At 45.9% G+C, this 14,324-nt stretch overlaps 1 protein-coding gene across 1 annotated transcript; it reads left to right on the plus strand.

Moving 5' to 3' along the window:
* Positions 1-6,271: 6,271 nt before the first annotated feature.
* Positions 6,272-7,162, plus strand: LOC119957020 (neuropeptides capa receptor-like). The gene has a single exon (XM_038784602.1). The coding sequence runs from the start codon at positions 6,272-6,274 to the stop codon at positions 7,160-7,162; it is 891 nt and encodes a 296-aa protein (XP_038640530.1).
* Positions 7,163-14,324: the final 7,162 nt, after the last annotated feature.

The raw sequence follows: 14,324 nt of genomic DNA on the forward strand, positions 1-14,324 counted from the left end.
TGGAGACCAAATCGCTGAGTGTCTCTAAGACAGAGATAGACAAGTTCTTAGTACAAAGAACAAAGAAAAGTACAGCACAGGAACAGGCCCTTCGGCCCTCCAAGCCCATGCTGACCATTCTGTTTAGACGGGCTAAACTAAAACCTTCTAAACTTCCAGGGTCCATATCCCTCTATTCCCATCCTATTCATGGATTTGTCAAGATGCTCCTTAAATGTCACTATCGTCCCTGCTTCCACCACCTCCTCCGGCAGCGAGTTCCAGGCACCCACTACCCTCTGTGTAAAAAACTTGCCTCGTACATCTCCTCTAAACCTTGCCCTCGCACCTTAAACCTATGCCCCCTAGTAATTAACCCCTCTACCCTGGGAAAAAGCCTCTGACTATCCACTCAATGTCTTATGGTCTTAAGACTGCAGGCAGCAGCCAGACCTGTGAAGGGAACTACTGCTTTGAAAGGCTGCGTCCAGGTTCTCCCACCTGGGGCGAAATTCTCCGTCCCCCAGCAGGGTCGGAGAATCACCTGGGGCCGCCGAAAATCCGGCCCCCGCCATGGCAGAGATTCTCCGCCACCTGGGAAGTGGTGGCGGCGGGAATCTCGCCACTCCGATCGGAGAGGCCCCTGCGGCGATTCTCCGGCCCGCGACGTGCCAAAGTCCCGCCGCTGGGAGGCCTCTCCTGCCGCCGAGGTTTGAACCACCTCTTTGGCGGCGGGATCGGTGGCGCGAGCGGGCCCCCGGGGCCCTGGGGGGGGGGGCGGGGGCCGATCGGACCCCGGGGGGTGCCCCCACAGTGGCCAGGCCCGCGATCGGGCCTCTCTCTTCAGACTCCAGGCCAGTGCCCTGGGTGCACACTTTCTCTACCGCGGCCGCCACGGCCTCCGCCATGGCGGAAGCAGAAGAGAAGCCCACATCGCGCATGCGCAGGTGGTGACGTCAGCGGCAGCTGGCCGTTGACATCACCGCCGGCGCATTCGCCGACCGGCGAAAGCCTTTCGGCCAGCCCCGTTGCCGGGGCGCCAATCTTTTGCGCCAGTCTGCTGGTGCCAACCGCTCCAGCACGGGGCTAACCCCCAAAGGTGCGGATAATTCCCCACCTTTGGGGAGGCCCGACCCAGAGTTGTTGGCGCCACTCCCCTACGCCGGGACCCCCCGTCACGCCGGGTAGGGGAGAATCCCGCCACTGATCTCGTGTGACCACCTGTTGACCTTACTTTGGCCTTACTGAAGTCCATATCGACAACATCCACTGCCCTACCTGCATGAATCATCTTTGTGACCTCTTCAAAAAACTCTATCAAGGCAGTGAGACACGACTTCCCCTTCATAAAACCGTGCTGCGTCTCGCTAATACGTCCATTAGCTTCCAAATGGGAGTATAACCTGTTTCGAAAAATTGTCTCCAGGAATTTCCCGACCACTGACTCACCGGCCTCACAGGCTCACCGGCCTGTAGTTCCCTGGATTATCCTTGCTACCCTTCTTAAAAAAGGGACAATATTGGCTATTCTCCAGTCCTCAGGGACATTACCTGAAGACGATGAGGATCCAAAGATTTCTGTCAATGCCTCAGCAGTTTCCTCTCTAGCCTCCTTCAGTATTCTGGGGTCGATCCCATCAGGCCCTGGGGACTTATCTACCTTAATATTTTTCAATACGCCCAGCACCTCGTCTTTTTGATCTCAAAGTGACCCAGGCTATCAACACACCCTTCTCCAGACTCAACATCCACTAATTCCTTCTCTTTGGTGAATACTGATGAAAAGTAGTAATTTAATATTCGCCCATTTCCTCTGGCCCCACACATAGAATCAATCGCCTATCCTTCAGTGGGCCAACCCTTTCCCTGGCTACATTCTTTCTTTTATGTACGTGCAAAAAGTCTTTATGATTTTCCTTAAGCCTATTTGCCAATGACTTTTCCTGACTCCTTTTAGCTCTTCTGACTCCTTGCTTAAGTTCCTTCCTACTTTCCTTATATTCCACACAGGCTTCGTCTGTTCCCAGCCTTCGAGCCCTGACAAATGTCTATTTTTCTCTTTTTGACGGGGCCTACACTATCCCAAGTTATCTTAGGTTCCCGAAATTTGCCATATTTATCTTTCTACCGCACAGGAACATGCCGGTCCTGAATTCCTTTCAAATGGCATTTGAAAGCCTCCCACGTGTCAGATGTTGACTTCCCAACAAACATCCGCCCCAATCTATGTTCTTCATTTTCCCCTAATATTGTTATAATTAGCCTTCCCCAATTTAGCACGTTCCCCCGGGACCACTCTTATCCTTGACCACCAGCACTGTAAAACTTACTGAATTGTGGTCAATGTTCCCGAAATGCTCGCCCACTGAAACTTCTACCGCCTTGCCAGGCTCATTCCCCAATACCAGTTCCAATACAGCCCCTTCCCTATTTGGACTGTTGTGCATATTGATTTAAGAAGCCCTCCGGAATGCTCCTTACAAACTCTGTCCCGTCCAAGCCCCTAGCATTAAGTGAGCGCCAGTCAATATTGGGGAAGTTAAAATTCTCCCATCACAAAAACCCTTTTGCTTCTACTCCTTTCAAAAATCATTCTACCTATCTGTTCCTCTATCTCCCGCAGGCTGTTGGGTGGCCTGTAGTATACTCCCAACATTGTGACTGCACACATCTGATCTGTAATACTTTAATCCTCTGTCTGAAGGACTGAGAGAAGCCCTTCACGATACAGCCAGAATCTCTGCACAGAGATCAGACAAGCAGTTGAAAGGCAGGTTCGATGTAGAATTTGCTGCAAACTCTCAGGTAGAAAACCTCAATAACATCTCATGGTGGTCACATGATAGAATTGCACAGATCGGAATCTGCAATTTCCCCAGAGGAAGTCCTGCAATCTAAGAATTCTAATGGATGGCGGCTCTTACACGATCCAAACTCCCAGATGGTTTGCAACACCTCACATTCTGAAGAGATCACCGCCGACAAGGACCTCAACCTCAGCAACAAAGATCCTTAAATCTCTCATATCCTTTTAATCCCTGTTATTTTTAATCGTAAATTGTGTTCAGAGGGCATCGTAAATTGTGTTCTTACAGGGAACAGATCAGCTCGAGGGGGAGTCGTTGAGGAGTATTGTAGATGTTGGGAGAAAACTGTTCCGATGTCTGGATCACGCTTCTGTATCTTCTGCCTGATGGAAGGGTCTGGAAGGGGGCGAAGCCTGGGTGGGAGGGTTCACTGACAATGCTGTCTGTATTGGAGGGTGAGATGAAGTTTTGTGAATAGGTAGACTTGGAGACCGTGGTTCCATTATTTCTATTATTATGGTCATAGAACATACAGTGCAGAAGGAGGCCATTCGGCCCATCAAGTCTGCACCAACCCACTTAAGCCCTAACTTCCACCATATCCCCCTAATCCATTATGGAAATTTAGCATGGCCAATCCACCTAACCTGCACGTCTTTGGACTGTGGGAGGAAACCGGAACACCCGGAAGAAACCCACGCAGACACGGTGAGAACGTGCAGACACTGCACAGACAGTGACCCAGCGGGGAATCAAACCTGGGACCCTGGCGCTCTGAAGCCACAGTGCGAGCCATGTGTGCTACCGTGCTGCCCTTAAAGATAACCTTTACTTAACCATATGAAAATGAAAAAATGAAAATCGCTTATTGTCACGAGTAGGCTTCAATGAAGTTACTGTGAAAAAGCCCCTAGTCGCCACATTCCGGCGCCTGTCCGGGGAGGCTGGTACGGGAATCGAACCGTGCTGCTGGCCTGCTTGGTCTGCTTTAAAAGCCCGCGATTTAGCCCAGTGAGCTAAACCACACCTCGATCACACTATCATTGTCGTATCTTGCATTTAGTTCCAGGAATGAGGAATATTAAATTGGAGAAGTTGGAGTTCTTCCCTTTTCAGCAAAGGGGGGCAATTGAAATAAGTGATAAGATTGTGGCAGTTTCATAGACAAAGAACACCTCTCGTTACGTGATGCTAGGGGTCTAGCGGACAAAGTGAAAGATACCGGGAGAAAGGATTTTATTAAAGTGTTGAGTGGTAATGACCAGGAAATCACTCCGACAAGTGTATTGGAAGGGGAGACAATTGTTCATTTCAAAGGAAATTGGACAATCAGTTCAGAGGAATAAAGCTGCTGAGATGTGGGTTTGAGTAGGAAATATGGGATTGAGTAGGGAATATGGGATTGAGGACGGAATGGGAATGTCTGGATTGCTCCACAATGAGCTGGCATGGACTGAATTGTTACACAATGAATCTGTGACCCTGGTGAAGTCTGTTACCATTTTCCTCATTGGTTATTACACTTCCACATTTCATGTCCTGTGTCCTGAGAGTGAAGGAATTTGTGTATTTCAGAAATAGAATGTGCTCTGTGTTTTTAATTCTTGTTTGGGATGTGGGCGTGGCTGGCAAGCCCAGCATTTGCAGCCCATCCCTGATCACCCTTGAACTGAGTGGATCCAGGGTCACATGGTACGGATGGAGGATGTCCTGCCCCAGAGGGCCAGGTGGGATTTCACGACAATGGTTTCATGTTCACCATTAAACGTTTGGTTTTAGGTTTTGGTGGGGTTTGAACCCGGGACCCCAGAGCATGACCCTGGGTCTCTCTATTACTAGCCCAGTGACAATACCACTATACCACCACCTCCCTGATTTAGCCTGGGGTCTGCACTGTTGTTACATCTACATTTTGCTACAAAGCAAGCAGGACTTTATAATAAAACCTTTTAAAATCAGAGTTTGAGTCATGTGACAACTGGTCACTGAGACACGATGGAAAGCAATCGATAGTCTGTCCATTGTTGTCCTTGTTATTTTGGGGGTGGGTTCAGACAAAGGGAGGTGCATCATTGATTAAAGATGTGGTGCAGGGGTGTTTGTTATAATCTAATTTTACAAACTTCCAGAAGCTTGGCCAACTTGAAATCCTAAATATCAGGTGACCTGTGGTAGCCATCTTAAAGATGGCCATCTTAAAGATCAACAGTGTCCCTTTTGATAAGACCATTCAGCTTTTAAACATTTCTAATGTCCTCATGTCTGCTCGGCTGATCAACAAGGGTTATCGAAGAAAAGGGACAGGGACTATAATCAATACTGAGTTCAACAACCTGACAAAACCCACCCGCACCAGGCAAACACACACACAAGACCTGATCTGGTTTCTGTAATTGTCTCCCCCCCCCCCCCCCCCACCCCACAGTTGCTGAACTGGTGGGAGTGCTGTTCACTTCCATGGAGTAAGCCTGTCACTATTTACCATTAGGCCTTACACTGGTTCTAAGACTCCAGGGCAGAAATCCTGCCCTCGACCCGCCCTGTGCAAAAGAGATGTCAGTAAATCAGAGGCCACCAGTTGTACATTACAGGCAGCATCACCAGGATGGGCAGCAGGCAGCCTGAGAGGATCTCTGCTGGACCCCAGAACATGAGTGAGTGCTGAAGTGTCGGGGTCATGGGTAGGGGGTGGATGGATAATGGGGCAGGAGAGTTGGAGGCAATGGAAAGGAGTGGCTTTCAGTGCCCCCTTCTTCCCAATGCCAGATCCCTTGATCGGCCACTGCCTGACAAAAAGTGATCAACTGAATTCCAGTTGTCTCTGGCACAATTAGAGTCAAGTGGCTCATTAATGAACCTAATGGACATCCCACACAATTCCTCTGGTCTCCGTGTCAGCATTCTGTTGTTTGCAAGGAAATAGTGAACCACAGCTTAATTCAGGATTGACGCCCCCTCGTTGCACAGAATTATCAGAAATAAGAAATAAGACCATTTCCTTCTGACAAACCAAGGTAATGGGGAAATGAGTCAGGGAGAGGAAATTAATTGATTCCCTCACACTAATAATCACACTGGGTAATCATCTGGAGCAGGAAACTGGTCCTGTTCAACACACTGACCCGGAGAGAAAGATTTCCATTATATTTCCCCAACTGCAGCTCTGCTCCTGTGAGCTTCATTATTTACAAAAACAGTGAGTTTTTTTTTCATTGGACAGCTGTGGCCTTTATTTGATTTCTTGTAAACTGATGTTCCCTATGTTCCATCTCTATTAAAATATTAATTTCCTGGAGAAAGTATCTCATTGAATGGTAATACCTGTTGCCAGGAGACGACCTTCTCACAGGTGCCATCATTTCAATAGACCTCAGGATGCAGTAAGACATTTGTTAATCTCAATAGATATTCAGCCAAACCAATATTATTGTTCCCAGTTTGATGTATAATAGGTCTCATTATTTCTCTTCCTCACAGTTAACCTAATGACGGTTGCAATCTTGATTCGGGGAAAGTGTGGTCTCTCCAAATGTATCACTTACTACCTTGTGGCCATGGCAGTGGCTGACCTCCTGGTCGTGATCTTTGACTTAATAATGAGGCACATTCCAATTGTTTATCGAGAACACTTCAATTTCCTGCGGTCCATCCCTGTGTGTAATCTCCACGCTGTCCTGCTCTATGCTGCAACAGACTGTTCTGTCTGGTTCACTGTCGCTTTCACTTTGGATCGATTTGTGGCTATCTGTTGCAAGGAACTGAAAAGTAAATACTGCACTGAAAAAATGGCAGCTGTGGTTCTGGGAATAGTGAGTGTGCTGAGCTGCTTAAAGAACATTTTTTGGTATTTTATGTTGACAGGCCTGTATGTACTTATGAACATACCCTGGTTTTGTGATGTAACAAATAACATTCGGAATTCACGGATCTGGACGTCGATTGAGTTCTTCCATCATGTTCTAACCCCAGGCATCCCATTTGTGCTTATTCTGCTTATCAATGCTTTCACCGTCAGACACATTTTGGTGGCCAGCAGTGTGCGGAGGAGACTCCGGACTCACAGAAGTGGGGAGGGTTCCAGGGATCCAGAGATGGAGCGGCGAAGGAAATCCATCATTTTACTGTTTGTTATCTCGGGGAATTTCATAGTGTTATGGGCAGTGCTGATGGTATTTTCTATATACAACCGAATGTGGTATTTGGGTTATAGAGTTATCTCTCTACCTGCTTTTGTACAAGAAATGGCTTTGATGTCCCAACTGATGAGTTGCTGCACAAATACTTGTATTTATGCCTTGACCCAGGCTAAGATCCGAGAGCAGTTGATGAACATGGTAAAATATCCCTTTATGGTAATCGTCAAATTAATTAAATGATGGAAAGAAAAAACAGAAAAAGAGCATCAGTCCTGCCTCATCTTTGTGTGGAAACAACTTTCCCCAATTGGGTCAGTAATACACATCCTGCCCAGTGTGCACCAGATTTCCCCGAGTACATTATGAATCTTTCCCAGTGGGTACATGGACTCTGTAACAACAGTCTCTGTGTACAGTGTTTGTGTCCCCAGTGAGTACATGGTCACTGTAACAATGGTCTCTGTGTATAGTGTGTCCCCAGTGAGTACATGGACTCTGTAACAATGGTCTCTGTGTACAGTGTGTGTTCCCAGTGAGTACATGGACTCTGTAACAAGAGTCTCTGTGTAGTGTGTGTGTCTCCCCAGTGAGTACATGGACTCTGTAACAAGGGTCTCTATGTACAGTGTGTGTTCCCAGTGAGTACATAGTCACTGTAACAAGGGTCTCTGTGTACAGTGTGTGTTCCCAGTGAGTACATAGTCACTGTAACAAGGGTCTCTGTGTACAGTGTGTGTTCCCAGTGAGTACATGGACTCTGTAACAAGGGTCTCTGTGTCCAGTGTGTGTGTCTCCCCAGTGAGTACATAGACTCTGTAACAATGGTCTCTGTGTACAGTGTGTGTTCCCAGTGAGTACATGGACTCTGTAACAAGGGTCTCTGTGTACAGTGTGTGTTCCCAGTGAGTACATGGACTCTGTAACAAGGGTCTCTGTGTCCAGTGTGTGTGTCTCCCCAGTGAGTACATAGACTCTGTAACAATGGTCTCTGTGTACAGTGTGTGTCTCCCCAGTGAGTACATGGTCACTGTAACAAGGGTCTCTGTGTACAGTGTGTGTTCCCAGTGAGTACTCACTTAAAATGGACTCACTTAAAATGGCTAGATGTTCATATCACCTAAAATTGCGACAGTAAATATATCTTGCAATGGCCACAACAAACATCATTTAGAATGCTCTAAGAATAATTGGGGCTCATTCTGGGGTAGGTGGGACCTCTACAAACAGGGGGGGGTGTGGCATTGTTAATCAAGGAATGTATTACGGCGGTAGAAAGGACGCTTGAGGACTCGTCTACTGAGGTAGTATGGGCCGAGGTTAGGAACAGTAGAGGAGAAGTCACCCTGTTGGGAGTTGTCTATAGACCTCCGAATAGTTCCAGAGATGTAGAGGAAAGGATTGCAAAGATGATTCTCGACAGGAGCGAGAGTAACAGGGTAGTTGTTATGGGGGACTTTAACTTTCCAAATATTGACTGGAAATACTATAGTTCGAGTACTATAGATGGGTCAGTTTTTGTGCAGTGTGTGCAGGAGGGTTTTCTGACACAGTATGTAGACAGGCCAACAAGGGGCGAGGCCACATTGGATTTGGTACTAGGTAATGAACCCGGCCAGGTGTTAGATTTAGATGTAGGTGAGCACTTTGGTGATAGTGATCACAACTCGGTTATGTTTACTTTAGCAATGGGCAGGGATAGGTATATACCGCAAGGCAAGAATTATAGCTGGGGGAAAGGCAATTATGATGCTATTCGGCAAGATTTAGGATGTATAGGATGGGGAAGGAAACTGCAGGGGATGGGTACAATCGAAATGTGGAGCTTTTTCAAGGAACAGCTACTGCGTGTCCTTGATAAGTATGTACCTGTCAGGCAGGGAGGAAGTTGTCGAGCAAGGGAACCGTAGTTTACTAAGGAAGTTGAAGCACTTGTCAAGAGGAAGAAGAAGGCTTATGTTAGGATGAGACATGAAGGCTCAGTTAGGGCACTTGAGAGTTACAAGTTAGCCAGGAAGGACCTAAAGGGAGAGTTAAGAAGAGCGAGGAGAGGACACGAAAAGTCGTTGGCGGATAGGATCAAGGAAAACCCTAAGGCTTTCTATAGGTATATCAGGAACAAAAGAATGACTAGAGTAAGATTAGGGCCAATCAAGGATAGTAGTGGAAAGTTGTGTGTGGAATCAGAGGAGATAGGGGAAGCGTTAAATGGATATTTTTCGTCAGTGTTTACACTGGAGAAAGACAATGTTGTCGAGGAGAACACTCAGTTTCAGTCGACCAGGCTAGATGGAATTGAGGTTCAAAAGGAGGAGGTGTTAGCAATTTTGGAAAATGTTAAAATAGATAAGTCCCCTGGGCCAGATGGGAATTATCCTAGGGTTCTCTGGGAAGCTAGGGAGGAGATTGCAGAGCCTTTGTCCTTGATCTTTAAGTCGTCTTTGTCGACAGGAATAGTGCCGGAAGACTGGAGGATAGCAAATGTTGTCCCCTTGTTTAAGAAGGGGAGTAGAGACAACCCTGGTAATTATAGACCTGTGAGCCTTACTTCGGTTGTGGGTAAAATGTTGGAAAAGGTTATAAGAGATAGGGTTTATAATCATCTTGAAAAGAACAATTTGATTAGCGATAGTCAACACGGTTTTGTGAAGGGTAAGTCATGCCTCACAAACCTTTTTGAGTTTTTTGAGAAGGTGACCAAACAGGTGGATCAGGGTAAAGCTGTTGATGTGGTGTATATGGATTTCAGTAAGGCGTTTGATAAGGTTCCCCACGGTAGGCTATTGCAGAAAATAAGGAAGTATGGAATTGAAGGTGATTTAGCGGTTTGGATCAGTAATTGGCTAGCTGAAAGAAGACAGAGGGTGGTGGTTGATGGCAAATGTTCATCCTGGAGTTCAGTTACTAGTGGTGTACCGCAAGGATCTGTTTTGGGGCCACTGCTGTTTGTCATTTTTATAAATGACCTGGAAGAGGGTGCAGAAGGATGGGTTAGTAAATTTGCAGATGACACAAAGGTCGGTGGTGTTGTGGATAGTGCTGAAGGATGTTATAGGATACAGAGGGACATAGATAAGCTGCAGAGCTGGGCTGAGAGGTGGCAGATGGAGTTTAATGCGGAAAAGTGTGAGGTGGTTCACTTTGGAAGGAGTAACAGGAATGCAGAGTACTGGGCTAATGGCAAGATTCTTGGTAGTGTAGATGAACAGAGAGATCTCGGCATCCAGGTACATAAATCCCTGAAAGTTGCCACCCATGTTAATAGGGCTGTTAAGAAGGCATATGGTGTGCTAGCCTTTATAAGTCGGTGGATTGAGTTTCGGAACCACAAAGTCATGCTGCAGCTGTACATAACTCTGGTGTGGCCGCACCTGGAGTACTGCGTGCAGTTCTGGTCACCACATTATAGGAAGGATGTGGAAGCTTTGGAAAGGGTTCAGAGGAGATTTACTAGGATGTTGCCTGGTATGGAGGGAAGGTCTTACGAGGAAAGGCTCAGGGAATTGAGGTTGTTTTCGTTAGAGAGGAGAAGGCTGAGAGGTGACTTAATAGAGACATATAAGATAGTCAGAGGGTTAGATAGGGTGGACAGTGAGAGTCTTTTTCCTCGTATGGTGATGACCAACACGAGGGGACATAGCTTTAAATTGAGGGGTGATAGATATAGGACAGATATCAGAGGCAGTTTCTTTACTCAGAGAGTAGTAGGGGTGTGGAACGCCCTGCCTGCAACAGTAGTAGACTCGCCAACTTTAAGGGCATTTAAGTGGTCACTGGATAGACATATGGTTGAAAATGGAAGAGTGTAGATCAGATAGGCTTCAGATGGTTTCACAGGTCGGCGCAACATCGAGGGCCGAAGGGCCCGTACTGCGCTGTAGTGTTCTATGTTCTATAATATATTTACTAACATGGCCGCAGCACATGTTACTTAAAATAACTGCATCAAATGTCTTTGAAACCCTCTGTCATGGGTATAATTTAAAACAGCCACAGTGAATATTACTGATCTTGGAAACTCTCTAGTTATCTATTCATTCTAAGATGTCAATCAAACCTTCCAAACAATTCACTTTAGTTGTCCAAATAGAATTCCTCATCAATCGAGTGCTTTTCATTGGTCAGGTCTCACAACCAAGCCTCATTATCCATGCTTAAATGCATCTACTATCACTATTGCAATGCTCCAAGTGTCTTCCAGTCTGAAGACCAAAACATAAATACTTGCTCAATGTCTCTCCCATTTCCTTGAATCCCACGACTAATTCCCAAGTTGCAGCCTCCAAGGGACCAATGTTCATTTTAGCTACTCCCTTACTTTTGATATATGAAACTCTTACTATCAGCTTTTCTCCTCCTTGTTAATTCATGCTTTCAATCTAATTTCTCCATGTGTTACTTTTTTTAGCCATCCTTTACTGGTTTCCTACATTGTCCTAATCTTCGGGTTTACCACTAATCTTCGTAGCATTGATTTGATTTGATATATTATTGTCACATGTATTAGTATACAGTGAAAAGTATTGTTTCTTGCATGCTGTACAAACAATGCATACCGTACATAGGGAAGGAAGGAGAGACTGCAGAATATAATGTTACAGTTATAGCAAGGTGTAGAGAAAAGATCAACTTCATACGAGATAGGTCCATTCAAAAGTCTGATGGCAGTAGGGAAGAAGCTGTTCTTGAGTGGGTTGGTACCTGACCTCAAACTTCGCTATCTTTTTCCTGACGGAAGAAGGTGGAAGAGAGTATGTCCGGGGTGCGTGAGGTCCTTCATTATGCTGGCTGCCTTTCCGAGGCAGCGGGAATTATAGATAGAGTCAATGGATGGGAGGCTGGTTTGCATGATGGACTGGGCTACATTCACAACCTTTTGTAGTTTCCTGTGGTCTTGGGCAGAGCAGGCTCCATACTAAGCTGTGATACAACCAGAAATAATGCTTTCTATGGTTCATCTGTAGAAGTTGGTGAGGGTCGTAGCTGACATGCAAAATTTCCTTAGTCTTCTGAGAATTGTCTTCTGACATTGTCTGTTTTTTCTTTAAGTTTGATACCATCCTGAACTTCTACAGATAACCACAGATGATGTGTCCTTTCCATTGAGTCTTTCTTTCTCAATGGAATATATAATTGTTGAGAGTTATAAAAATCTCCTTCAATCTCTGCAGCATCTCTGCCTTCTTACCGTTCGTATTTTTCCTATCTGCTGGAGCCAATTTTGTCTTCGTACATTTGCAATTACCTTTATTTAAGTTTAAGACTCTAGTGTCAGGCCCTCATTTCTTACAGTCAATCTGAACATGAGGTCCCATCACGGTGTGATCAATCTTGCCTCGAGGACCTTTTAATAGGAGGTCATTAATTAATCCTGTTGCGTTACACATTGTCAAATATGGCCTTTATCTCTTGTTCTATTGAACGGTCCCAAAGACACTCTCTGAACTCATCCTCAAGGCTACTTTTGACAATTTAATTCTTCCAAACTCTATGGGAATTTACAAATATTTCAGCAGTGATCTCCATTACTTCTGGAATATTCAGTCCTCAGACTTGGGGCAGGACTATTCAGATGACAGGTTTCCCATTCCTCCCGTGTGAGACCACTATAGAGCCTTTCAACAACCATGAGCCACACAAAATGAAACTTCAGGCAACAGTGTGAGATTGTCTGACTTCAATCTGGAGCTCCCAATGCGACACTCGGATGTTAGTTGGTTTCTGTCAGGTTGCAATGGAAGTTGAGACATCAGGCAGCAGGCAATGGATGATGGTTTGTCAGTGGTGTTGGCATGGAGTTGCTTTACCAGTCCCACACTGGCAAGGATGGGCTCCGAGCTCCGTGTGAAAACATGTACCAAGATCGAATGGGACTGAATAATCCTTGTTGGTGGTTACAGGTTTTAATACCGTCTCCTTTTTAAAGCTGACAGCAACATTTGCAAAGCTGAGTTCTTCTGAATCTACTTCCATATCCAAGGAGAATTGAAAGATTCTGCCCAGTGCTTTGGATTATCCCAACAATCCTTTCCTTAGGAAGTCTTAGCCATCCCATCCAGACCAGGGAAATGTTCTACTTCCGTACATAGAAACATAGAAATATTGAAAATAGGAGCAGGGGTAGGCCATTCGGCCCTTCAGTCCTGCTCCATCGTTCAGTATGATCTTTCCCAGTGATTGTAATTTATTTGAGTTCTCTATCTTTAGCTCACGGGGCTAAATCGCTGGCTTTTAAAGCAGACCAAGGCAGGCCAGCAGCACGGTTCAATACCTGTACCAGCCTCCCCGAACAGGCGGCGGAATGTGGCGACTAGGGGCTTTTCACAGTAACTTCATTGAAGCCTATTCGTGACAATAAGCGTCTTTCATTTTTCATTCTCATTTCATCTCTTCCAATTCCTGATTTGTAGCTATTTCCAGGAGTTACTTGTGTTCTCTGTAGGGCAGCACGGTAACACAGTGGGTAGCACTTTTGCTTCACAGCTCCAGGGTCCCAGGTTCGATTCCCGATTGGGTCACTGCCTGCGCGGAGTCTGCATGTTCTTCCTGTGTCTGCGTGGGTTTCCTCCGGGTGTTCCGGTTTCCTCCCACTGTCCAAGATGTGCGGTCAAGTGGATTGACCGTGCTAAATTGCCCTTAGTGTCCAAAATGTTTGGATGGGGTTACAGGGCTAGGGTAGAGGTGTGGGCTTGGGTAGGGTACTCTTTCCAAGGGGCGATGAAGACTTGATGGACTGAAGGGCCTCCGTGGGCAGCACGGTAGCACAGTGGTTAGCACTATGGCTTCACAGCACCAGGGTCCCAGGTTCGATTCCCGATTAGGTCACTGCCTGTGCGGAGTTTGCATGTTCTTCCTGTGTCTGCATGGGTTTCCTCCGGGTGCTCCGGTTTCCTCCCACAGTCCAAAGATGTGCAGGTTAGGTGGGTTGGTCATGCTAAATTGACCTTAGGTTAGCTGGGGTTGCTGGGTTATGGGGATAGGTTGGATGTGTAGGGCTTAAGTAGGGTGCTCTTTCCAAGAGCTGGTGCAGACACGATGGGCCGAATAGCCTCCTTCTGCAATGTAAATTCTATGATTCTGCAATTTAAATTCTATGATTCTGCAGTGTAAATTCTATGATTCTGCAATGTAAATTCTATGATTCTGCAATGTAAATTCTATGATTCTGCAATGTAAATTCTCTGATTCAGCGGTGTAAGTTCTATGATACAAGATATCTGGTTAATTCATCTGCCATTGCCCTGCTTTCATTACCAATTCTCCAGAGGTACTTTCTATAGGAACAACGCTCACATTGTTGACTCTTTTCTTATTTAAATATGAACAGAAACGCTTGATGTGCATCTCTATACAATTGGCTAGCTTTGTCCCACACTCGAGCTTTTGCCTCCATATCAATACTTTT

The sequence above is a fragment of the Scyliorhinus canicula genome, chromosome 25 (genome assembly GCF_902713615.1).
Source record: "Scyliorhinus canicula chromosome 25, sScyCan1.1, whole genome shotgun sequence".
Lineage (NCBI taxonomy): Eukaryota > Metazoa > Chordata > Chondrichthyes > Carcharhiniformes > Scyliorhinidae > Scyliorhinus > Scyliorhinus canicula.

Bases quoted from the DNA above. Each gene is read 5' to 3' on its own strand.
- LOC119957020 (XM_038784602.1), top strand. From the start codon at position 6,272: ATGACGGTTGCAATCTTGATTCGGGGAAAGTGTGGTCTCTCCAAATGT.